This window comes from Colossoma macropomum, unplaced genomic scaffold (genome assembly GCF_904425465.1).
Source record: "Colossoma macropomum unplaced genomic scaffold, Colossoma_macropomum, whole genome shotgun sequence".
Lineage (NCBI taxonomy): Eukaryota > Metazoa > Chordata > Actinopteri > Characiformes > Serrasalmidae > Colossoma > Colossoma macropomum.
The window spans coordinates 26019552-26046776 of NW_023494792.1; the positions used below are offsets into that span (position 1 = coordinate 26019552).

The 27225-nt window shown below is 40.8% G+C and overlaps 1 protein-coding gene across 1 annotated transcript; it reads right to left on the minus strand.

The window, feature by feature from the left end:
• Positions 1-3312: 3312 nt before the first annotated feature.
• Positions 3313-27225, minus strand: LOC118812041 (CMP-N-acetylneuraminate-beta-galactosamide-alpha-2,3-sialyltransferase 1-like). Its single transcript, XM_036576720.1, has 7 exons — positions 26920-27225; positions 13416-13606; positions 10183-10362; positions 9339-9384; positions 9057-9176; positions 4287-4460; positions 3313-3953 (listed from the first exon to the last, which is right to left on the minus strand). The coding sequence occupies exons 1-6, from the start codon at positions 27184-27186 to the stop codon at positions 4293-4295; spliced, it is 972 nt and encodes a 323-aa protein (XP_036432613.1). The 5' UTR covers positions 27187-27225; the 3' UTR covers positions 3313-3953; positions 4287-4292.

Here is a 27225-nt window from a genome sequence, read left to right on the forward strand (position 1 = left end):
GTGAGATGAGCTGCTTTTCCACCGTTTACAGGCTTTAGCTTCTGTTCGGTGCTGTTGCCATGGTAATGCTGAATGATGGTGCACACGCAGTGGAAAAACTGGCCACGAATCGGATACATATCTGATCTAGGACCACATATGAAAGTGGCTCAGATCGGATTTGAAAAGATCAGATTTGTGTGTCCACACAGCTCTGAAAACATCAGATCTGAGTCACATCAGGGCAAAAAATCTGACTTGTGCCACTTAAGCCCGGTAATGTGAACGTAGCCTAAGTATTTCTGTTGGTTCCTGATGGTTTTGTGATGTGTTTTGGTGTTTTTTATGTGTTGATGTTAGAGTGCAAAGGATCCTAATGGTTTAACAAGTATTCAGTGGCTAATTCTAAATGCATCTGATGCTTTCCTAATTGGATCTAAAGGTGTTTGTCAGGAATGAGTGGTTTCTGTTGGAAAACAAGCCAATTCCCATTAGAAAGAAAAATCATTAGGCTTTAATACTAATGGTTTCTAATGGTCCAAATTTGACAGCATACCAAATTTAACCAACATGTCTGCCTTCTACTGACATTTCTGTTGAAACTGTGCAGTTTTGTGCAGTTTTGTGCATATATACATATATCATCGCTGTCAGAACAAAATCTTGAATCTCCAATTTTGTCATTTTTCAGTTTTTGACATAATTTGAAAATACCTTTTGCCCTTTATATTGTATGTAAATTTCATGATGATTGGACCAAAAGAAATGAACGAAAATTACTTGGAAAAAAAATCTGGTTCCATTGACTTACATTAAAAGTAAAGTATGTTTTTTCGTTTCTCTGGTAAAGTTGTCATTTTGGAGACATGAGGTTTTGTTCCAACAGCAGCGACATCTAAATGGACAACAATACACCCTTCAATCCTTTTTTTAGCAAAAACATTTAGCAAAAAAATAACATTAAAATATGGAAATATGGATATTTGCACTTTAGATGTGTAGAACATGTTAACAACCCCATTCCCACCCTATGATGAATGGCATAACAGATACAAGGAAAACTGCACTGATTCTGTCCTTGTGTTTGTTAATCTGTTGTGTTTATTTGTCTATATGTACAGTATATAGCATATACAATTGCCACAATTTTTATGGTCAATGGCAGTTTAAAAGGGGAAAAAATTCAAATACATGAACTCAATGCTCAGGACTCTCTAGGGCAGAGGTGTTTAATTTCGGTGCTGGTTCAGATCCAACACACCTGGGTCTATTATTCAGATGCCCCTACAGCCCTTCATTACATGGATCAGGTGTGTTTGTTTAGTGATGGAGCTAAAGTCTGTAGATGCTAGATCTCCAGAAGCAGGACTGAGCACCCCAGTTAGCAAATAACATTAAAATATGGAAATATGGATATTTGCACTTACATTAGATGTATCAATGTCCGTTTAGATATATAGAACATGTTAAACACCCCCAATTCCACCTCAGAAAAAATCACAAATGGCATAACAGATACAAGGAAAATTGCACTGATTCTGTCCTTGTGTCTGTTAATCTGTTATGTTTATTTGTTTATATGTCTGTAGAGAAACTTACAGACTTTTTTTTTTTTACAGTGGTGGTGATAGGAACCAGGGGTCAGAATGTCTCTAACACAGATATAGACATTTTATTTACTATCCAAAAACATCCATACAGATTGACCTTTTGACTTTGATATGGTATCAGATTTATAAGAAATAAGGCAAAATCACAGAAACAAAGAACAGTTTTTAACACAACTTGTATTTGCATAGTATTGAACTCAATTCATTCTGCAGTGATTATGTGTTTCCCTGTTTTAGTTTGAGTTTCTCTCTTCAGAATGCAAGTGTACGTGTCTGAACTCACACAATATACACTGGACTCATTTGTCATCTTTATGTTTGAAATATTTCCAGTATTGCTGCACTTAGATTTGGCCATTTCACTAAACGTGAGATCAGTGATGGTTTGCGGGTAACACATCAGCTGGTTATGCAACCTTCCCAGTAGTGCTACATAACCCTTCGTGGAAAACATTACCAGGCTTTTACAAGGCCATATGGGGTCCCTCCCAGACACCAGGCTTCATAGGGAGTCTATGTGGTAACAGTAGTGCTCTTTACTTGTGAAAATCATCATGTTTATTGGGCTGTAGGCTTGTACGAATGTAATTTCTGGACTGGAAGCTCAGCTGCTGTATGTGATGATTGGTGGAGCTCTCAGCTGTGAGATTTCATGAGAAACTGCCAATATTGACATCAACTCGAACTAAAATAAAAAATATAGTGTTGTAAGTAGTGTTGTAGTATTCAAGTCTGGTCTTGTTCTTGAAAATGTAAATTAAAGGTTTCAGTCTTCTTATGGTCTCAACATCATTTAGACTCAGTCTTCTCTCAATATCATTTGGATTCAGTCTCATGTGGGTCTCGAGATTGTTTAGACTCAGTCTTGTCACTGTCACAACATCATTTGGACTCAGTCTTGTCTTGGTCTTGAGATCATTTGGACTTGGCCTTGTCTTGGTCTTAGCATTACTTTGGACTCAGTCTTGTTTTTTTGTCTTAACATAACTTGGACTTGGTCTTGATCTTAAATAGATGTTATTTGTTTGTTGATGTTCATTAGTTGCGGTGGACTGGAAACCTGTGTTTTCTGCCTTCTGCCCAGTGACCGCTGGGATGGGCTCCAGTTCCCCCAGAGGACTTTAGGTGGTGATTCTGAATAAGCTTTAGAGAAGAAGGGACTGAGAAGAACCTCACCATCATTTACTACCAAAGTTACCCCATATTTCCAAAATAATAACTTTAAAGGAGGAGGAAAAAACATATTTTACTTTTAACGTAAGTCAATGGAACCAGACGTCTCTCCACATAATTTTGTGTTGTTTCTTTTGGTCCATTCTTCATGAAATTTACACACAATGTACAAAACTGGAGATACAAGGTTTTCTTCCGACAGCAGCAATATATATTCTTTATACTCAATCTATTATTTAATGCTATGTAAATTATATAATATAATGCTACTCATTAATTGCCTACTAGTGAATTTCTTCTTTTTATTTTTATATTCTGACATTATTTTACTCTGGTTTTGGTCTCGGTTTCAGCCACTCCAGGTCCCGGTCTTGCCTCAGACTTAATGGTCTTGACTACAACACTAGTTAAAGAGAATCCTTTGAAAACTACAATTTGTGTCATTGGCTCAATTTATTTCACAGCTTGCATCACCATTGGGGAAATATTGTGAAGAAATTGAAAACACAAGGTTCTGAGTTCAGTTCTTTTCTTTTATAAGTTAACTTGTAGCAGCATCATAAAAAGTTGAGACATGAGAAGGAAATTGAGAATCTGAAAAAAAGAGAAATCCAGTCCTAGGTTTGTCCTGAAACTCAAACAGAACTGTAGACTGATAAATCTTTTTAACATTAAGAATGAAGTTATAATACATTCATATCCAGAATGTTTTGTACGTCTAGCAATTCCACACTTTTGAATGGTTGTTTATGAGCACGCAGTTTTTAATCTCCCCCTGTGCTTCCAGTGTCAGCCGCCACTGGTGTGGACAGGATTTGCATGCCTTTTTCTAAGTTTCATAATATAATCCATCATAAGAACAAAATCAAAAGAGAAAACACGTTTAAAAAATGGAATGAATGTTATAAATAATTACTTTATTTTCCCCATGAATATGAGGTTTTATAAAACATAATGCTACATGGGGGAAGAACAGGTTGTGCAGTGTGGAAAAAAGTGTTTTCATTGAAAAATGTCCTGTATTCTGCATAACTTCAGGGTTTCTGAAGAAGGGTTGAGACTCCATCTGCTGGTCAAAGGGTGGAAATGCTTTCCACTGTCTTCTCTTCACAAAAGGGTCCATCATACATCTCCCACATTATACTGTAATGAGTTGAATGTGTTGAAGGTGCTATTTTTTATCTCCATTTGCTGGGATGAAAGAGCGGCAGAGAGAGAGAGAGAGAGAGAGAGATAGACAATGCATTAATAACATGTTTCATCAAATAATTACATCTATTTAATTTAAATTTATGGTAATGTTTATTTCGTGAGGAATCAGCTGGTACATTAATAGTGCAGAGGAGAAAAGACGTGATAACTGACTTCAGATCATTAACAGTATAAAGGCAATGTGGCACTGTGTTACTTTAAGAAGGTTAAAGATGAGTTTCCTGGCTTTACTGTGACATTATAGGCTTTTGGATATAAAATGAACATTTTTTAATAAGCATAACAAACAAAAAGAAAAAGCAGCTCCTTTACCTGACTTTACCATCCTTTATACATCCGGATCTTGTTTTTCTGGTGGAGTTTCAGAGTGATGTTGTATTCAGCGCTTCCTCTGTGTACGCCAGTGTTGAGAAGATGATGATATCTTTTGTCAAAGTAGTGGTGCCAGTTCCCATCTTTACTGGCACCAAACCCAAATATATTCACCTACAAGAGGAGAGAGAGAGAGAGAGAGAGAGAGAGAGAAAGAGAGAGTAGAACAAAGTCTTGGTCTTGACTCAGACTCGACTACTGCAGTGTCTCGATTTTGACTTTTGACACAGACTTGACTACTGCAAAGTCTCGGTCTTGACTCTGACTCCACTGCTACAAAGCTCCAGTCTTGACACAGAGTCATACTGCAAAGTCTCAGTCTTGACTTGGACTCAAATACAACACAGTCTTGGGCTTGACTCAGACTTCACTACTAGAAAGTCTCGGGCTTGACTCAGACTTCACTACTAGAAAGTCTCGGTCTTGACTCAGACTTCACTCCTAGAAAGTCTCGGTCTTGACTCAGACTTCACTACTAGAAAGTCTCGGTCTTGATTCAGACTTCACTACTACAAAGTCTCGGTTTTGACTCTGACTCCTCTGCTACAAAGTCTCAGGCTTGACTCAGACTCTACTACTATGAAGTCTCGGTCTTGACTCTGACTCCTCTGCTACAAAGTCTCGGGCTTGACTCAGACTCCACTACTGCAATGTTTTGGGCTTGACTCAGACTCCACTGCTGCAATGTTTTGGTCTTGACTCTGACTCCACTGCTACAAAGTCTCAGTCTTGACTGTGACTCCTCTACTACAAAGTCTCAGTCTTGACTCTGACTCCACTACTGTAAAGTCTCGAGTTTGACTCAGATTCCATTACTATAAAGTCATGAGTTTGACTCAGATTCCACTACTACAAAGTCTCGGTCTTGACTCAGACTCCACTACTAGAATGTCTCGGGCTTGATTCTGACTCCACTACTACAAAGTCTCGGTTTTGACTCTGACTCCTCTGCTACAAAGTCTCAGGCTTGACTCAGACTCTACTACTACGAAGTCTCGGTCTTGACTCTGACTCCTCTGCTACAAAGTCTTGGGCTTGACTCAGACTCCAATACTAGAAAGTCTTGGTCTTGACTTAGACTTCACTATTCGAAAGTCTTGGTCTTGACTCTGACTCCTCTGCTACAAAGTCTCTGTCTTGGCTCAGACTCTACTACTACAAAGTCTCAGTCTTGAATCTGACTCCACTGCTACAAATCTCTGGCTTGGCTCAGACTCCATTACTACAAAGTCTTGGTCTTGACTCTGACTCCTCTGCTACAAATCTCTGGCTTGGCTCAGACTCCATTACTACAAAGTCTTGGTCTTGACTCTGACTCCACTGCTACAAAGTCTTGGGCTTGACTCAGACTCCACTACTGCAATGTTTTGGGCTTGACTCAGACTCCACTACTACAAAGTCTCGGTCTTGACTCTGACTCCACTGCTACAAAGTCTCGGGCTTGACTCAGACTCCACTACTACAAAGTCTCGGTCTTGACTCTGACTCCACTACTACAAAGTCTCGGTCTTGACTCTGACTCCACTGCTACAAAGTCTCAGTCTTGACTCTGACTCCACTACTGTAAAGTCTCGAGTCTGACTCAGATTCCATTACTATAAAGTCTCGAGTTTGACTCAGATTCCACTACTACAAAGTCTCTGTCTTGACTCAGACTCCACTACTAGAATGTCTCTGGCTTGATTCTGACTCCACTACTACAAACGTCTCGGTTTTGACTCTGACTCCTCTGCTACAAAGTCTCAGGCTTGACTCAGACTCTACTACTACAAAGTCTCGGTCTTGACTCTGACTCCTCTGCTACAAAGTCTTGGGCTTGACTCAGACTCCACTACTAGAAAGTCTTGGTCTTGACTTAGACTTCACTACTCGAAAGTCTCGGTCTTGACTCAGACTCCACTACTAGAATGTCTCGGGCTTGATTCTGACTCCACTACTACAAAGTCTCGGTTTTGACTCTGACTCCTCTGCTACAAAGTCTCAGGCTTGACTCAGACTCTACTACTACGAAGTCTCGGTCTTGACTCTGACTCCTCTGCTACAAAGTCTTGGGCTTGACTCAGACTCCAATACTAGAAAGTCTTGGTCTTGACTTAGACTTCACTATTCGAAAGTCTTGGTCTTGACTCTGACTCCTCTGCTACAAAGTCTCTGTCTTGGCTCAGACTCTACTACTACAAAGTCTCAGTCTTGAATCTGACTCCACTGCTACAAATCTCTGGCTTGGCTCAGACTCCATTACTACAAAGTCTTGGTCTTGACTCTGACTCCTCTGCTACAAATCTCTGGGCTTGGCTCAGACTCCATTACTACAAAGTCTTGGTCTTGACTCTGACTCCACTGCTACAAAGTCTTGGGCTTGACTCAGACTCCACTACTGCAATGTTTTGGGCTTGACTCAGACTCCACTACTACAAAGTCTCGGTCTTGACTCTGACTCCACTGCTACAAAGTCTCGGGCTTGACTCAGACTCCACTACTACAAAGTCTCGGTCTTGACTCTGACTCCACTACTACAAAGTCTCGGTCTTGACTCTGACTCCACTGCTACAAAGTCTCAGTCTTGACTCTGACTCCACTACTGTAAAGTCTCGAGTCTGACTCAGATTCCATTACTATAAAGTCTCGAGTTTGACTCAGATTCCACTACTACAAAGTCTCTGTCTTGACTCAGACTCCACTACTAGAATGTCTCTGGCTTGATTCTGACTCCACTACTACAACGTCTCGGTTTTGACTCTGACTCCTCTGCTACAAAGTCTCAGGCTTGACTCAGACTCTACTACTACAAAGTCTCGGTCTTGACTCTGACTCCTCTGCTACAAAGTCTTGGGCTTGACTCAGACTCCACTACTAGAAAGTCTTGGTCTTGACTTAGACTTCACTACTCGAAAGTCTTGGTCTTGACTCTGACTCCTCTGCTAAAAAGTCTCTGTCTTGACTCAGACTCTACTACTACAAAGTCTCGGTCTTGAATCTGACTCCACTGCTACAAATCTCGGGCTTGGCTCAGACTCCATTACTACAAAGTCTCCGTCTTGACTCTTACTCCACTGCTACACAGTCTCGGGCTTGACTCAGACTCCACTACTGCAATGTTTTGGGCTTGACTCAGACTCCATTACTACAAAGTCTAGGTCTTGCCTCTGACTCCACTGCTACAAAGTCTCAGTCTTGACTCTGACTCCACTACTACAAAGTCTCAGTCTTGACTCTGACTCCACTACTACAAAGTCTCAGTCTTGACCCACACTCCACTACTAGAATGTCTCGGGCTTGATTCTGACTCCACTACTAGAAAGTCTCGGTTTTGACTCTGACTCCTCTGCTACAAAGTCTCGGGCTTGACTCAGACTCTACTACTACGAAGTCTCGGTCTTGACTCTTACTCCACTGCTACACAGTCTCGGGCTTGACTCAGACTCCACTACTGCAATGTTTTGGGCTTGACTCAGACTCCATTACTACAAAGTCTAGGTCTTGCCTCTGACTCCACTGCTACAAAGTCTCAGTCTTGACTCTGACTCCACTACTACAAAGTCTCAGTCTTGACTCTGACTCCACTACTACAAAGTCTCAGTCTTGACCCACACTCCACTACTAGAATGTCTCGGGCTTGATTCTGACTCCACTACTACAAAGTCTCGGTTTTGACTCTGACTCCTCTGCTACAAAGTCTCGGGCTTGACTCAGACTCTACTACTACGAAGTCTCGGTCTTGACTCTGACTCCTCTGCTACAAAGTCTCAGGCTTGACTCTGACTTCTCTGCTACAAAGTCTCTGTCTTGACTCAGACTCTACTACTATGAAGTCTCGGTCTTGACTCAGACTCCACTACTAGAATGTCTCTGTCTTGATTCTGACTCCACTACTACAAAGTCTCGGTTTTGACTCTAACTCCTCTGCTACAAAGTCTCGGGCTTGACTCAGATTCTACTACTACAAAGTCTCGGTTTTGACTCTGACTCCTCTGCTACAAATCTCTGGCTTGGCTCAGACTCCATTACTACAAAGTCTCCGTCTTGACTCTGACTCCACTGCTACACAGTCTCGAGCTTGACACAGACTCCACTACTGCAATGTTTTGGGCTTGACTCAGACTCCACTGCTACAAAGTCTTGGTCTTGACTCTGACTCCACTGCTTCAAAGTTTCAGTCTTGACTCTGACTCCACTACTACAAAGTCTCAGTCTTGACTCTGACTCCACTACTGTAAAGTCTCGAGTCTGACTCAGATTCCATTACTATAAATTCTCGAGTTTGACTCAGATTCCACTACTACAAAGTCTCGGTCTTGACTCAGACTCCACTACTACAATGTCTCGGGCTTGATTCTGACTCCACTACTACAAAGTCTCGGTTTTGACTCTGACTCCTCTGCTACAAAGTCTCGGGCTTGACTCAGATTCTACTACTACAAAGTCTTGGGCTTGACTCAGATTCTACTACTACGAAGTCTCGGTTTTGACTCTGACTCCTCTGCTACAAAGTCTCGGGCTTGACTCAGATTCTACTACTACGAAGTCTCGGTCTTGACTCTGACTCCTCTGCTACAAAGTCTCGGGCTTGACTCTGACTCCACTACTCGAAAGTCTTGGTCTTGACTCTATGGGTGTGTGTTTGCATGACACCCACAAATGTCTATTCAAAGTTACCCTGGTAAGCTGATGTGAGGAATTGTCAGAACATGCTGTCCACCATGGCTTTACCTGGTCACAGATGTGCAGGGACAGCACGAGCATCATGAAGCCAGTAGAAGGATATTTCCCCTGTTTCTGCAGCCAGATCTCATAGACATATCTCATAAACTCAGGGTGCAATATCATCACCTTCAACAACAAACAGAGAGCACTTCTTAAAGCCAGATTTACAAAGAAGATGAATCTGCGTTGTTTGATCAAAACTTTAAGGACATCAACCAAAATACTGTACAGTAATTTGTAATTTTTCTTCAGGCACTAAATAAGAACAACACTGAGCATGGTCCTCACCTTGTCCTTGTCTGCTTGTATTGTGTTTTTCACTCTTGTATATGTGCTAGAAAACAAACAAACAAACAACAACAAAAAAGGGTATTTATATGTTTGAATATGTTTTCTATGGATCAGATAATGAATCTAAAGGTAAGAATGTGTTTAAATGTATATTGATAACACTTTCTCTAAAACTAGATTTCACTTCCTGTATTGCTGGCTTTCTATGTTAAGATTTGGACGTCAACAAACTATTTCGCTGTTGTCGGAAGAAAACCTTGTATCTCCTTTTTTTTGTTTTTCAGGTTTTGACATAATTTGAAAATGCGTACCTGTTACCCTTTACATTGTATGTAAATTTCATGATGAATGGACTAAAAGAAAATGACCTAAAACTACTTCGAAAAAAGTCTGGTTCCTTTGACTTACATTGAAAGTAAAGTATGTTTTTTCCTTCTCCTGTGAAGTTACCATTTCTGAGATACAAAATTTTATTCTGACAACAGCGATTTGTTATTTTAGCTGTCGACCACAGTATATTGAAGTTTGAAATCATTTGAAGGTATTAACATCAGAAAATACAGTCATTTTCATAAACAATCCCACAATTTAGAGGCTCAAATGTAACTGGACAAACTAACAGTTATTATCAGTGAAAATCTTTTGCTGACCATGACTGCTTGAAGTCTGGAAGCCGCAGTAAAACTACTTCTTTTGGTCTTAACAAAAGTATTACATAGTGCTGCTTTAAATTCCAATATGATATGAAAGGCAGCTAAAATGACAATGACTTTGTCAGCATCATATTTATGGAGCTGACTGTATTATATGTGTATTTCTCTGGCCAGGTGTGCGCTCTCACCGTGTGATGTGTTTGGTGGTGAAGACACTGATGAGCCACTCAAGATCCATAATTTTAAATGGTACCAGGACAAGGTGGGTGGAGTTGTCCATGTCCATAGCACTCTCAGGGTAGATGGCGCGGTGGGTGGTCTTCGACCCAACATCCTTCTCAAAGCCTTCAGTGGGGGCTTTGTTCATCCTGTAGAACAGTTATACATAGTTTTAATTTTCATGCCGATGCACAGTCGCCAACAACAGGGATAGGCCCTCTGGAGCAATTTGAAGTTAAGCTGAAAGAAGTTATCACCCATGGTACAGAATGAACACAGCAGGACTACAACAACTTCCACCTCTACCTGAGATATTCATGCTTCTTCCCTGCACATTTTATGAATGTTTCAGGGTGCAACAACACTTTTCCCACTAACAATGTGTAAACAAGCATGTGCACTTCTTTGTTCAAAAACAAAATAAACAAAACATTGTCATTTGTGTACAATCACACGACAGTGAAGAAACCATAAAAAATAATATGGCCTTGTAATTCTAAGGTTTCGCAAGTCTAAGTGATATCCTGATTGGACTGAGGTCAGGCGATTGCCTTGGCCATTGTAGAACCTTAAAAAATCTTTTGCAGTACGCTTTAAGTCATTGTCCTTCTGCATTGTGAAGCAGGTTTTGAAGCATTTGGCTGAATCTAAGCAGATAATATAGCCATATACACTTTAGCACTCATCCTGCTCATTTTTGTCTGCAGTTATGTCATCAATAAACCCAAGGGAACCAGTTCCACTGGGAGCCATACGTGCTCACGCCATAACACTACCTCCACCATGCTTGACAGATAAGATGTTGTGCTTTAGATAATGAGTTCCTTCCTTTTTCCATACTTTTTCCCATCATTCTGTTACAATTTAGCTTTGTCTCATCCATCCATAAGATGCTGTTGTATTACTGTACATGTTTTTTAGTTTTTTTGTAAACTCAAAACTGGTCTTGATATTTTTGAAGTTTATCATTAGTTTACATCTGCTGGTATACCCTCATCCTGTACTAACACAGCCCACTGTCCTATTCTGAAGGCAATGGTTTAAACAGCTTGTTTTAAACCTTTGAATTGAACTGTTCAGTTTCACATAGGCCAAACACCAATTTCCAGCACAAATATGTTCCTTCTCTAGCTATTTAATATTTTTCTATATCATTTGTTGGCTGGTGTGACTCATCCAACAAATGCTAACATAGCTTGAATGATTTGTTGCCCATCATAGCCACCAAACTACACAAGGCTACTTAATTAATCAAACACCATCAAGGTTTGTATGAAATGTTGCATAAGTTTCTACTTGCAGTAGCCACTAACACTTCTCAAGGCTACTGTTGTCATTTCCGCTTTTATGTAATTTGACATCCATAATCCGATGTCACACATACACTCAAAGCCCAACATCTACCAGAAAAAATACCTTTAAAAGAAAAAGCAAACTGCCTGCTGCTGTGGACTTGCTTATGTTGCCATGGCTACTCCACTGTCAGTGACCACATCAGTTTTATAGCTTTTACCTCCATTTGAATTATGGCTAATTTACGGCTTTTTGTTACAGTCTAATACACTGGAAGTCCAAAAGTAGACATCTGCTCATCCAACATTTATTCCAAAATCAAGCTCATTATTACGAAGCTTGGCCTTTCTTGTTAATGTGTGTTGCGCTGGTACGAGTAGATCAGACACAGCAGTGCTACTGGAGTTTTTAAACACTGTGTCCACTCACTGTCCACTCTATTAGACACTCCTACCTTGTCAGTCCACCTTGTAGATGTAAAGTCAGAGACGACAGCTCATCTGCTGCTGCACAGTTTGTGTTGGTCATCCTTTAGTCCTTCATCAGTGGTCACAGGACGCTGCCCACAGGACGCTGTTGGCTGGATATTTTTGGTTCTCAATCCAGCAGCGACACTGAGGTGTTTAAAACTCCAGCAGCACTGCTGTGTCTGATCCACTCAGACCAGCGCAACACACATTAACACACCACCACCACGTCAGTGTTACTGCAGTGCTGAGAATGATCCACCACCCAAATAGTACCTGCTCTGTGAGGGTCCATGGGGGTCCTGACCACTGAAGAACAGGGTAAAAGGGGGCTAACAAAGTATGCAGAGAAACAGATGGACTACAGTCTGTAACTGTAGAACTACAAAGTGCACCTATATAGTAAGTGGAGCTGATAAAATTGACAGTGAGCGTAGAAACAAGGAGGTGTCCCTAAAAAACTTCTCAGTGAGTGTATATGCCACAATGTGGGAAGTTATAATTGTCTTTGACCCTTCTCTGGACACACACGCATCAATGTTCAGAGACACACTTGATTTATTTTTAGTCAAAAGGGCCTTTGACGCATGGACGTTTAAAGAAAGCATGCATGATTGATGACAATTTGGAAGATATACAAGATTTTAAAAACAATATAAACAGGAAGTTGCGGCTGAGCAGGGCATAGCTGGCAGGAAATGTGCAGATGTGTTTGAAGACTTAGTGGTCAGAACATGCTGTTCAAACAGAAAAATGTCAGATGATTGTCTTTATGAAGTTGGTGTGCTTGTAAGAAAGCTTGCTGTACAGAAAACAATTCCACTGAACAAGCGAAACCACGGAGATCAAAGCACACAGTGGGTACTACCTGACCAACCTCAGCAATGACCTGACCTGCTTCTTGGCAGTAGATGGTTGATATGCTTTCAAATGGTTGAGTTGCAAACAGAATGGCTGAAATAACTGAAGCATTATGAAACTTAATGTGGAAATCATGTTTTTATTCAGGCTGCTCAAGGGGAGCTGAGGCAGGAGGCTGGACTTGAGGCAGTCCAAGACTCTTCCACTGAAACCTGCCTGCCTTCTTCTTGAAGCCCTCAACTGTTTTTATAGGGAATTCATAAACCAGATGCGGCCAGAGTGCTCGTGGAAGGACGCATGCTGGTATTTCCAGGCCTTGAACTTCCATGGTAAACATGATTTGTCCACTGTTTTTCCCCCAAAATAGATGGGAACTGAGCACTGCCAAGAGTGAAGTGGAGCTTGTTAGTGCTCTTTCTTCTCCTTAAATCCAGAGATCTAGACTTTATTGGTTAAAAAGTCATGTGGGCCTACATGATCAGCTCCTTCAGGCTCTACTTAGACATAGATAGATAGATAGATAGATAGACAGACAGACAGACAGACAGACAGATAGATAGATAATCATTCTTTGTCAGTACCTTATAACAAAGTCATGGGCATCTATTAAAGGGCCATAATGAGATCCTTTCAGATTTCCAGAGTTGCCCACCACAGCACAGGTTCTGCAGCGGTGAGGATCAGCATCTGAGTAGTGTTCTTCATCAGGGAACAGCGAGAACAGAGTCTCCACAAGTTCACTGTAGTTCTTACTTGGCCCACCTTGAAGTCTCTGCACAGACATAAAACAGTAAGCCATTCTTGATTCTTCAAGCAAATTAAATAAAGCATTATGGATGTTTTTGTAATTTTTTACATTGGTCTTTTTTAAATTACATTAATTAATTCACATGAATTCAAATACATAACTTGAAAGATATTTAACGTATGAAATAATTTGAATACATTATCACTATTGCTTAATTAATCATATTGCAAATATTTCTAGATTTTTCAGGATTAAAGATGCCTACTTTGTATTATTGTCATTCTTGCAAATAAAAAGCATAACTGTATGTTAGTGTTCCTTTAACAAATAATGTGTTAAAGTACTTTTCTTGTTTTAAAACAGCTACTACTAAAATGTAAAAAAGTCTTATTGGCAGATTGAAAGTATTATTTTTAGGGTATTTCCAGAAGAGTAGAGGCTATTACTGCAAAAAAGCGAACTCCCTTTTAACACCCTTGATTTCAGAATAAATGGTGGATGAGCACACACACATTTTCTAAGCTACTTATCCTCCTGGGGAGCCGGAGCCTAATCCAGCTGTCATTGGGCAGAAGGCAAGGTAAGTTTTGTGATCACAACACCACCAAACGTTGGAGCAAAGGGCCTTATGGTTGCTGGTGGTTCTGCACAGTATACTGTGGTTGGAGTTAGTGAATCAAAGTCAGTAGCCATGTAAAGAAAGACGTTAGTGAGCTAAGCAGTAAACAATCTCACTACCCAGAGGTTGAGCTCTAGCTATGCTGAAAGTAAGTAGAGGTCTCAGCAAAATTTCACAGATGATGGCAAACCTGTCTGTTTCAAATGTCAGGTCATATTTCTAGTATTTGCCTATTAAAGTCACTTGTAACTGAAAGTGTACTCTGCCCTGAATCCCATTTGCAGGAAAACTAGAATCTCCTGTTGACATTCAGGCAATTTGGGGGCAAGCTATTGATTCAACTTAAGCAATGCTATCCCCTTATCAGGTGTGGAATATGCTATCGGGAAATGCTGTGCAGTTGAGAGTTTAGGTGTTGGACACAACAGTAGCTAAAAGTGTGTTTTTAGGTAGTAAAGTGTAGAATAACCAGATGTAGTCCTTGGTATTCTTGGCATGAACGTAATTAATTGGCATAGGGAGCTGATTTGGAGTTTGATTCTAGAGTTTTGAATCTGACTGGAGGCATCATTTTCAGCAAATTCTAAAATATAATGTCAAGAAGAAGGCTATTGCTAGATTAGCAGGCAGAGATACAGCCCTGTCATCTGAGGTCACTCATGACATTAGTCTGTCCAAAGTAATCTAGTAAAGATGATGCTATCTATGCCATAAAATATTTCATTGCCTGCAGGTCTGATTGTCATCCACACTCCGGTTGATTCACAGGATCACATAGGTTGTTTATCTTGGTAATGAGGACATGTGGTTTTTCCCCAGAACACAACTGTTTTTTGTCTCCAGTAGAGCAGGTCAGTGGAGGATTACATTGTGATGTGAAATTCCAGCATTTATCTGACAGCACTGGACAAGCAATATAACAGAGAGGTCCAATCTTTGGAGAAAAGGTGTCACTCAGGAGAGCAGTAGCTCTTAGGCTTCTTGTGTAGTCAGAGTACAAAAAGCATCTACATGTGCATAGATTATCAAAAATTGATTATCTAAAATTAATCAGAAAACGGGCGCAGTGCGTAGCGCTGTTGCCTCACAGCGAGAATGGCCTGGGTTCGATTCCCAGCCAGGCGACCAGGGTCCTTTCTGTGTGGAGTTTGCATGTTCTCCCTGTGTCTGCGTGGGTTTCCTCCCACAGTCCAAAAACATGCAGTTAAGCTAATTGGACATGCTAAATTGCCCCTAGGTGAGTGAATGTGTATGTCTGTCTGCCCTGCAATGGACTGGCGACCTGTCCAGGGTGTTTCCTGCCTTCCGCCCAATGACAGCTGGGATAGGCTCCAGCATCCCACCGTGACCCAGAAGGATAAGCGATTTAGATGATGTATGTATGTAATCAGAAAACAAGGAAAGATGTTTTCCTGTTACCAAGCTTCAGTTTTGATCATTTACACAGCACAGTATTTGATTCAACCACTGACCTTGGAAATAGTTGGCATTAGGCAAAGCAGGTTTATTTATATAGCACCTTTCATACACTGCTGTCATTCAAAATACAAAGTCATTTAAAAAGTGAAGGACAATAGAAAAAAAAAGTGAAGGAGAATAGAAATAAAAAAAATTAAAACATGATCAAAATAACAGATTTTAAAAGACAAAAGTCATTAAATTAAAAATCAAGTTAGCACTAGCTTAGCACTAGCTAATGGCACTAACCTAGGACATTTTGACCATGATACCTTTATGTGGTAATGGATTGGACATTGGCTCTTTGGTGGATACAAATGTATTAATGGCTTGACTGATATTATGGACTTTAGTGTTAAAAAAGTATGCACTCATTACATTTGCAACTCTTGACATTTCTCAGGTGATACTAATTCAGGGGCCATATATGTAGGTGATTTAGAGAGTATTCCGCTGTTGTTAATATTATTGGAGAAAAAGGATTGTCTAGCTTTGCACATTATTATGTTGTAATCAAGCCTATCTTGTGGATCTGAAGCTTGGTTTTACACCATCTGCGTTCAGCCTTCCTGCATTCTGTCTTTTGGAGTTGAACTGTGGTAGCATTCCTCCAAGATGCTTTCTGTTGGCATGACATGGGTTTAACTTTAACTGGTACAATCATATCCATGACACTGACAAACTTTGAGGAGAAGCAAGTGTGTCTGGTCCTGATGTCTAGTGAGGTCAACATTTCAAAGAAAATGCAGTAATGATCTGACAAAGCGACATCCTTAACAGTGGCTGATAGGTTGAGACCCATTGTCAAGTAGCCGAGGATTGCTCATGTGGTTTTCGGGTCTCCAGCCACTGATACAGTTGAACATCATTAACCACTAATAAATGGCTGCACGTTGAGCTTTCTGAGTGTGTTGAAAAGATCATTAAAGTCACTTTTTAATGCTCCAGACTCGTGCTTCCTCGTGTCATTCCTGCCTACACGAATATGGTTCGCTTCACTGTCGGCCAGTAATGTAGGAAGCTTTTCATTTAGCTCGGAGACTGCGATGTTCGGCTCACATTGAACTGTGACTTTCTGTTTTTTTACATCATTAACAGAGTCATTCTCAAAAACAAGGGTGTCTGCTGTGGCCACAGACCAGGGCCCAATGACTCTACCAGGGCGCTCTGACTGGCTGCCACTTCTGGTTCTTTCTGCATTTTGATCACTGCCCTTAGGAGACTCACTGAGACCTTGCAGTGGGTCAAATCTGTCCTGCAAATGAAGTGACTGGGACCAATATTCTGTTCTGGCTTTGTACTGCGGTTTCTGAGCAGCTACTTTAGCATTAGCATTTGCATGAAGTGCTAATGCTAAGTAGCATAAGACTGCGTTCACAATTCCCTTCTAAAAGATCAATGACGTTTCAGAGATTATTGCAGCAATTATTTTAGGTTATGTTGGTTTATTTGGATCATTTTTTGGCATTCTGTGGGATGTTCAAGGAACATCTGCAGAAGCTAAATAAAGTACTGGAATAATTCAAAGTAATTGGCCTCAAGATGGAGTTGGAAAAATCTCATTTTCTAAAGCATGAGGTCAAATTCTTGAGGTACCACATCTCAGCTGAGGGGACAGGAACTGATCTAAATAAGAGTCCAGCTGTTGACAATTGGTTTATGTCTTGTTCTTTGAATGTTCAGTTCTTGGTTTTGATGGCTACTACAGATGGTATGTTGAAGGATTTTGAAAAATTGTAGCCCATTTCATAATGTAGGTAATATCCATCTAAGGCTAATCAAATGCTTTGCTCATTGTGGACTTCAGAGTGTCAAACTGGCACTTGCTCTGCCACTGGTTTGATTCACTTAAGTACACAGTATTCTTCTTCGTAAAGTGTTTTATGGTTCAGGTTCAAAGACCCAGTGCATATTGAGAAGACAAAACAAGAAGAGGAACTATGTAAAATTGGAAAGTACAGGAAGGAAGTTAGTGCTGCATAATAACTACAAAACCACAGCCCAGGATTTAGCACACTGTACTGCTCCATTCTAATGTTACCTCTGATGTGTATTAGTCTTTTACAGCCAGCTAAACTCTTCCTCATATATCTTATCTCCAAGAAACAGGCCAGCATGTGTCGTTTGGACTGATTTAATATAGAGGTTGCTCAGACTAGTCGACTAGTTGACTTGTGGACTAGTGTGAAAATACAAAACAGTGAAGAAACTAACATTTAATTGTTTTTCACAGGGTATTTTCAAACATAAAACACAGAGAGATCTCAAAATCGAGGAAAATCGATGTACAGGCATCCCATACCCTAAAAGCAGGGCTTACATTAGAATGCACATCATCATTTCTTAACACATTCCTAGAGGATTGTATAACTGCGTGAGATATGAAATATACACAATAACCTATACCTAGTGGTGTAAATATGATCATACTCACTGGCACTGCCACTCAGGGGTGTAGGAAATGATGAATGGATATTGATACAAAAGAAATGCAGAGGACCACTTTCATGCAGTCAGCAAGGAAAAACGTGTTTCCTGTACAACTTCCTGTTTGCCACTCGCACTATAAAACAAGCCATTAGTGCGAAAGTTTCAGTTGCACATCCAGTACAGCCCCAGGTGCAGTCTACCTTGTCTCAGGGCCGCTAGACATAGTCGCTATAGGTTTTATTTTCTTGAGCCAGCATCAGATGGCCAGGAATATGTTTCGGTAATCAGCAATGTTTTGCCAAATTGCTCAGTGTGGTCTCAGTGTAGACTAGCTGGTTTGACTTTGGAACCCTTTGGGTCATAATAAAATCCAGGATGCTTGTGGCCTCACTGTCTATCATATGGTAGAGCAACAATGATCCAAAAATGTATTATGACAATAATTATCTAGCCTTTTCTCACAGTTTATGGTATCGCAATAATGCATTAAGAAAATTAAAACATGGTATGCAGTGTAGTGTAGTGTAGTGTAGTGTCCCGAATGTCACTTTTTAATAGCAGCAGTGTGTTGGTGATAATACATTTTGGTATTTTTGTCATTGAAAAAAACTGACATCAATACTTCATGTGGATCCTGTGTTCATAACACTTTATGAATGCATTAATTAGGTGTTACATGACATACATAATACCTTATAATGCATGGCATAAGCTTGTATAATTGCTTATAAGCAGTTATAGTTACTTCAATTACCCTTTACTAAAATGAGTATATGACTTGATAGTGTCAGGTGTCAGGTGTTATAACACATTATAAATTGTTCACAAAAACATGGTAAACTTGAATGTTGTATGTCACTATAACACACAATAACAAGCTCCTGGTATATCTCTGCAGACCCAGGTGTACATCCAGGTAAAAATGTATTGGGAGAAGTTTCTGTATGGAGTGAGATGTTTTTGGTATCGCTACTTCACTCCTTTTAGTGTGGATGTAGTGTGAATTTGATAGAGTTTGTTTATTATTAGATAACTAGAAACTAGGCTAATGCTAGGCTAGCTGGCTACAGGTGTTAGACTGTTAGCAGTTAGCAGCCCAAGCTAAACTTTTAGCAGCTAAGAGAGGTGCTTTATGTTAGCCATCCATCCATCCATCCATCATTTAAACCGCTTATCCTTCTGGGTTGCGGTGGGGTGCTGGAGCCTATCCCAGCTGTCATTGGGCGGAAGGCAGGATACACCCTGGACAGGTCGCCAGTCCATTGCAGGGCATTATGTTAGCCAGTAGATTACAAAAGTAAACAACAGCTGCCTTGTTCAGGAATATAGCGAATGTTAGCAGTGCCTTTAAGCTAGCACTGCTAATTCGAAACCTTAAACAGTTCCTGCACTGGAAAAAAGAGCAATATATGCACATCTGATACTCAGTGCGTAAGACAGACGCCTGGCATAAAGCTGTGTCTCTCAAAATGTTGAAAACAGGATTTGAGACACAGTTTGTTTATTTTTACAATAAAGTGTACTATTGAATACACAAATGACTAAGTTTTACCAGTTAGATTTACAACCCCATTTCCAAAAAAGTTGGGACGCTGTGCAAAATGCAAATAAAAACAAAATCCTATAAAAAGACTATATTTAATTGAAAATGCTACAAAGACAACAAATGTTGAAACTCAGAAATGTTATTGTTTTTTAAAAAATATATGCCCATTTTGAATTTGATGCCAAAAACACGTTCAGAAAAGTTGGGACGGGGGCTGTTTACCCCAGTGTTTCATCACCTCTTCTTTCAACAGCACTCTGTAAGTGTTTGGGAACTGAGGAGACACTGCTGTAGTTTTGAAAGTGAAATGTTTTCCTGTTCTTGTTTGATACAGGATTTCAGCTGCTCAGCAGGTCAGAGTCTCCTTTGTTGTATTTTTTTCATTTTATAATGTGCTAAATGTTATCAGTGGGTGACACATCTGGACTGCAGGCAGGCCAGTTTAGCGCCTGGACTCTTTTAACATGGAGCCAGGCTGTTTTAATACATTCAGAATGTGGACATTGTCTTGCTGAAATAATCAAGGCCTTTCCTGAAAAAGACGTCGTCTGGATGGCAGCATATGTTGCCAAAACCTGTATATAACCTTCAGCATTAATGGTGCCTTCACAGATGTGCATTTCACCCATGCCATGTGCACCCCTAATGCACCCCTATACCATCATGAATGCTGGGCTTTTGAACTGTAAACTGATAACAAGATGAGTGGTCTCTAGCCCAGAAGACGCAGTGTCCATGATTTCCGAAAAGAAATTCAAATGTTGATTCTTTGGACCACAGGACACTTTTCAACCTCCCCTCTGTCCATTTTAAATGAGCTCAGGCCCAGAGAAAGTGGCGGTGTTCCTGGATCCTGTTTATATATGGTTTCTTCTTTGCATTTAAGAGTTTTAATTAGCATTTGTGGATGCAGCGATGAACTGTTTTCAAAGACAGTGGTTTTCAGAAGTGTTTCTGAGCCCATGCAGTGATTTCCACTACAGAATCATGTATGTTTTTAATACAGTGCCATCTGAGGGCCCAAAGATCACCGCCAGCAAATACTGGTTTTTGGCCTTGTCCCTGGCATACAGAGATTTCTCCAGATTTTCTGAGATTTTTCTTTTAATGATATTATCTACCATAGATGATGAACAGCAAATGTTTTTTTTTTTTTTATTTTACATTGAGAAACGTTATTCTTTAATTGTTGCCTTATTTGCCCATGCAGTCTTTCAGAGTGGTCAACCCCTTCTCATCTTTGTTATACCCAATCATGTTAATGACCTGTTGCCAATTAACCACCAGGTGTTTTTTAAGCATTACACAACTTTACCAGATTTTTGTCGCCCCGTCACAATTTTTTTGGAACGTGTTGTTGGCATCAAATTGAAAATGGGCAAATATTTTTCAAAAAACAATAAAATTTCTCAGTTTTAACATTTGATATGTTGTCTTTGGAGCATTTTCAATTAAATATATGGTTTAAATGATTTGCACATCATTGCATTTTGTTTTTATTTACATTTTTTACAGTGTCCCAACTTTTTTGGAAATGGGGTTGTATTATTAATTATCTCACTTCACTTAAAGGCTGTAAAAAGCACTTCAAAAGATCTGTAAGGTATTATGTACTGAGGTGAAAATTCTTTAACATTTAAAAAAACCTCACTTCACTTAAAGCCTGTAACAGCCTGGCATAAAGTTCTTTAAAGTCTTATAGTGCCTTATAACATAAGTGTGGGCAATATTCTTATGAAATGGACAGATATAATTCATATGGAACGTGACTTCATAAAGTCATGTACTCTTGCCTAAGAAAGTGTTATGGATGTAATTGTAACTATACAAGTATTTAAGTAATTCTACAAACTTTTGCCTGGTACTGTAGGGTGTAATGTATGCCTTACAACACTTTTGTTATTGGAAAGTCGTAATGAGCATAGATGTTTTTCACGCACTGTGGTAGACTGCTGGTGCTCTAAACAGCACATCAAGTATGAAAAGCTAACACTGTGAGCTGTAAAGATGGTCAGACTAATAATACACAACGACAAATGAAGTGAAATCTCTGGTGAAAGGTTTGAATAACATGCAGTGAGGGTATTTCAAAGTGTCCACAATAACAAATAATACATTAAAGCTTTTGGTTCTTCAGACCCGCCACACTAAAGACAAAAGTGTTTTGGCTACAAACCATAGAAGCAATCTGGCAACCTTACACAGGTGTTGGACAAATAGAAAAAAATGTGGAAAAATCTGTAAATAAAATATGGCAAGTATTTGAACAGTGTATAGTATAATAAACAGGTATAATGGTGATTAGTTTTTTAGATGGTTACATATACAGTCACGCAGAAGTGCCCCTGGTCCAATGGCATATTTTTGTTGATTTTCTAAGTGTAGATAAGTTAACACCAGGGATGGGGGAGTAGCTGAGTAGCGTTAGCTACAATTTTCTGTAGCTTAGCTTAGGGGTCGCAGCCATTTTGTCCTTTCAACAAAAATCAAACCACCTTGTGAGCCACAACATTTTATGTCCGTTTTACCATCTTGGCTGTATATCTCAGTATGTGCTGATAGTATAATATAAACAAAAGCACAGACTTACAGACAGGCTTGTTGGTGCCTGTCATGGCGGTAACCCAAGAACCCCCTGGTGGACACCGGTGGTGAGGGAGGCCGTCAAGCTTAAGAAAGAGGCCTTTAGGGACTGGATGGCCCGAAGGACTCCCGATTCAGCAGATAGATACTGACAGGCAAAAAAGGTGGCAGCTGCAACGGTGGCAGAAGCAAAATCCAGGGCGTGGGAGGAGTTTGGTGAGGCCATGGAAAAAGACTTTCGGTCGGCCTCGAGGAGGTTCTGGACAACTGTCCGGCGACTCAGGAGCGGTCGGGGTGGCTGCGCCCAGGCTGTATTCAGCAGGGGTGGAGAAACTCTGACTTCAAATGAGGATATTGTCGGTCGGTGGAAAGAGCACTTTGAGGAACTCCTTAATCCGGGAGACATGCCTCCCTCACGGGAGTCAGGGCCAGAGACATCTGGCGTGTCAAGCTCCATTTCCCTGGTGGAGGTTACTGAGGTAGTTGGCAAGCTCTTCAGTGGCAAGGCCCCGGGGGTGGATGAGATTCATCCGGAGATGCTTAAGGCTCTGGATATTGTGGGGCTGTCGTGGCTGACACTCCTCTGCAATAGTGCATGGACCTCGGGAACAGTACCCTTGGACTGGCAGACCGGGGTGGTGGTCCCTATTTTCAAGAAAGGGGACCGGAGGGTGTGTGCCAACTATCGGGGTATCACACTGCTCAGCCTCCCTGGGAAAGTCTATGCCAAGGTGCTGGAAAGGAGACTTCGACCGATAGTTGAACCTCAGATTGAGGAGGAACAATGCAGATTCCGTCCTGGCCATGGAACAATGGACCAGCTTTTCACCCTCTCACGGATTGTTGAGGGGGCATGGGAGTTTGCCAACACAGTCTACATGTGTTTTGTGGATTTGGAGAAGGCTTACGACTGTGTTCCCCGAGATATCTTGTGGGAGGTCCTCCGGGAGTATGGGGTGCCGGGGTTACTACTCCAGGCCATTCAATCTCTGTACACCCGGAGTGAGAGCTGTGTTCATATACTCGGCATTAAGTCGAACTCTTTCAGTGTTAGCGTTGGACTCCGCCAGGGTTGTGCCCTGTCTCCACTCCTGTTTGTGATATTCATGGACAGGGTGTCAAGGCGTAGCCGGGGTCAGGAGGGCATTATGTGTGGAGGCCGGAGGGTGGCATCTCTGCTATTTGCAGATGATGTTGTTCTTTTGGCTGGATCACATGGATGCCTCCAGCGCGCACTGGAGCGGTTTGCAGCTGAGTGTGAAGCGGTTGGTATGTGGATCAGCACCTCCAAGTCTGAGTCCATGGTCTTAGCCCGGAAAAGGATGGTATGCCCACTCCAGGTAAGGGGAAAGGACTTGCCCCAGGTGGAGGAGTTTAAGTATCTCGGTGTCTTGTTCACGAGTGATGGGAAGAAGGATCGTGAGATCGACCGCAGGCTGGGACAAGCAGCAGCAGTAATGCGGTCACTGTACCGGACTGTAGTGGTGAAGAGAGCTCTCTGTTTACCGATCGGTCTACATCCCGACCCTCACCTATGGTCATGAGCTGTGGGTAATGACCGAAAGAATGAGATCGTGAATACAAGCGGCAGAAATGAGCTTTCTTCGCAGGGTGGCGGGCTACACTCTATTTGATAGGGGGAGGAGCTCGGCCATCTGGGAGGAGCTCGGAGTAGAGCTGCTACTCCTCCGCATTGAGAGGAGCCAGCTGAGGTGGTTCGGGCATCTGATCCGGATGCCCCCTGGACGCCTCCCGGTGGGGGTGTACCAGGCACGGCCTACCGGAATAAGACCCCGGGGTCGTCCTAGGACCCGCTGGAGGGATTATATCTCCAAGTTGGCCTGGGAGCGGCTTGGGGTCCCCGGGAATGAACTGGAGGAAGTTGCGGGGGACAGCTTCTGGGATTCTCTGCTCTCCCAACTGCTACCGCGACCCTATCTGGACTAAGCGGTTAACGATGATGATGATGATTTAGTTCTGCTGTGGAGCCACAACAGCAACAGTGGAGAGATTATTCAGGCCTGATTCTCACCCCAAAAAGAGCCAGGGTACCTGATGAGAAGGCTAAAGTTTGAGGCTAAAGTGTTGCTGAAGTTTAATAAAGACTCTAAATGTCATGTCTGTACATACACTGATCAGGCATAACATTATGACCACCTTCTTGTTTCTACGCTCATTGTCCATTTTATCAGCTCCACTTACTATATAGGTGCACTTTGTAGTTCTACAATTACAGACTGTAGTCCATCTGTTTCTCTGCATACTTTGTTAGCCCCCTTTTACCCTGTTCTTCAGTGGTCAGGACCCCCATGGACCCTCACAGAGCAGTGAGGGTCCACTATTTGAGTGGTGGATCATTCTCAGCACTGCAGTAACACCGACATGGTGGTGGTGTGTTAGTGTGTGTTGTGCTGGTCTGAGTGGATCAGACATAGCAGTGCAGCTGGAGTTTTTAAACACTGTGTCCACTCACTGTCCACTCTAATAGACACCCCTAACTTGTCAGTCCACCTTGTAGATGTAAAGTCAGAGATGATAGTTCATCTGCTGCTGCACAGTTTGTGTTGGTCATCCTTTAGTCCTTCATCAGTGGTCACAGGACACTGCCCACAGGACGCTGTTGGCTGGATATTTTTGGTTGGTGGACTATTCTCAGTCCAGCAGTGACACTGAGGTGTTTAAAAGCTCCAGCAACACACACTAACACATCACCACCACATCAGTGTTACTGCAGTGCTGAGTATGATCCACCATCCAAATAGTATCTGCTCTATGAGGGTCCATGGGGGCCCTGACCACTGAAGAACAGGGTAATAAAGTATGCAGAGAAACAGATGGACTACAGTCTGTAACTGTAGAACTACAAAGTGCACCTATATAGTAAGTGGAGCGATAAAATGGACAATGAGTGTTGAAACAAGGAGGTGGTCAGAATGTTATGCCTGATTGGTGTATCTTGCTGAAATGTTTAAATTGGAGCAGTTTTATTTCAACAGCTGACAGTGCTTTGCACAAAATTCTCTGGTTTGTATTCATTTATTTTTGTTGATTTTTGTTAGGAAAAACCTGGAATGATTGACTTTGCCTTTAGTCTAAATCTTTGTTGGATATCACACCTTTGGTTGTGTACGTTTGATTGTTGGTTACACTTAAACTTACTTTTAGGTGACCTTTTTGTATATTTGCAGCTTTTCAACTGTATGTTTCTTCCTGGCCAGTGATTAAATGCAGTGCCTTGTTCACACTGTCAGTTGGGCTTGTTTGGTGTGTCAGATGGAGATTCACAAACATTCTGACAATCGCGCTCTTAAAGTAGCTAAAAAGTAGTGCACTACTTTTTAAAAAAGTAGCTAAAAAGTAGCCACTACTCTTTCTTGAAAAGTAGCTAAATTGCAGCTAGCTACAAATTTTAGGAAAGTGGTTACAAAATAGCTAACTACTAATTTTTCAGTAGCTATCCCAACCCTCGTTAACACATCCTGTACAGAGAACACAGTTCTGCACATTCTGATGCTCAATTACTGTTTATTTGCTGAATTTAACCAATGGGGGAAATAAAAACATACAGTGTGAGTTTTTTTATGTTAATTTTTTTTCCAATATGTTGAACTGTGTGTGTTTGTGTAAAATATTTAAGGAAATAAAATACTATTTCTCATAAACGGTTAGACTGTCGATATAAACGATATAATAAAGAAGCTAATTTAACTGTCTAATCTGTTCAGAGTGATCTAGAGTGAGAGAGTTCCACACTGCCTTAGGCAAGTCAGAAAGAGGTGAGTAGCCGGGATATGTGTGTGTTTATTTATATATTTATTTAGTTAATTAGTTACTTAGTAAGAAAATATGTGTGTACTAAGAAAACAAAAAAAGTTTGGTAGTTGACTAAAAAGGGCCTTCCTTTGTTTCAGTGTGTGCTTTGTAGATTCTCATTTAACTTTACACAGCATTCAGTTCTGTGGCAGACGTTATTGCTCTGCACCCTTTATTGTGCTTCCTGTCTCGAGATATACTACATGTATATATAGGCAAGGCTAGGCAATTCAAAGTGCTTTACAAATGGGAAAATTCAGAGTCAGAGTTTTTTAAAAAAAGTGAAGTAAAAATGGTGTTTAATTAAAAACAATGTTAAAACATAATTAAAACATGATTAAAACAATAAATTTAATAGAGAAAATCATTAAATTTTATATGTATATATATATATATATATATATATATATATATATATATATATATATAGCAGAAAGTTAAAAGAAATACTTTTCCATCATTAGGTTTTTGTTGTCCTGTAAGTCTTTCAAAGGGGTACACTTAAATCAGTTTTCTATATATAACACTTATAACAGTTTTCTATATTTAAATATGATATACATATATACTACTTGTCAAGGACATATATAAACTACTGGACAGGAATCTCATTTTTCTTACAGAAATGGTGGATTTTCAAGGCTTATTTCAAATCTAAGGTACTCTTGTCATTCCTTAGGTAAATCTTAGACCTTTAACACACATAATGCATACTGCGTATCAGTTTATCTGATAAGATCTGCTATGGAGTGTATAGTGCAATATACAGTGATGCAGAGAAACAGGCAAGACACAGGATCTCAAACCAACATCAGTTTTACCTTTCCAGCCATTTTCAAAGCTAAACAAGAACAACTAACAGGTCAGTGCTGATGTTCTTTCCCTTACCTGCCACCATTTCCTGGTTTTTGGACGGAGCTCGCTGTTCTGCCTAGACAGAAGTTTTGGCACCATGTGCTTGTAGCGCTCTGCAAACCAGGGATCCTCTTTACTTCCTGCCATACACTGGATACAGGCACACATCTCCTCTGAATCAAGATTAAGCTGGATCTGGATCTGGCTTAACCAGACCAGGCAGATAATGAGTGTTCCCACAAACAGCTCCTGAAGGTGGCCAGCCAGCCATCTTCGTAGTCTGAAAAACCTCTTGAGCATTGCCCTCGCTGCATTAACGACTGCTGAAGGCCATGCAGA

What these genes read in the sequence shown, in the direction of transcription:
- LOC118812041 (XM_036576720.1), bottom strand. Translation starts at nt 27,186, where the DNA reads ATGCTCAAGAGGTTTTTCAGACTACGAAGATGGCTGGCTGGCCACCTT. An exon ending in AAACCAGGAAATGGTGGCAG is followed by an intron (nt 13,607 to 26,919) that starts GTAAGGGAAAGA and finishes ATGTCTGTGCAG; the next exon opens with AGACTTCAAGGTGGGCCAAG. An exon ending in TACAAGCAGACAAGGACAAG is followed by an intron (nt 9,177 to 9,338) that starts GTGAGGACCATG and finishes TTGTTGTTGAAG; the next exon opens with GTGATGATATTGCACCCTGA.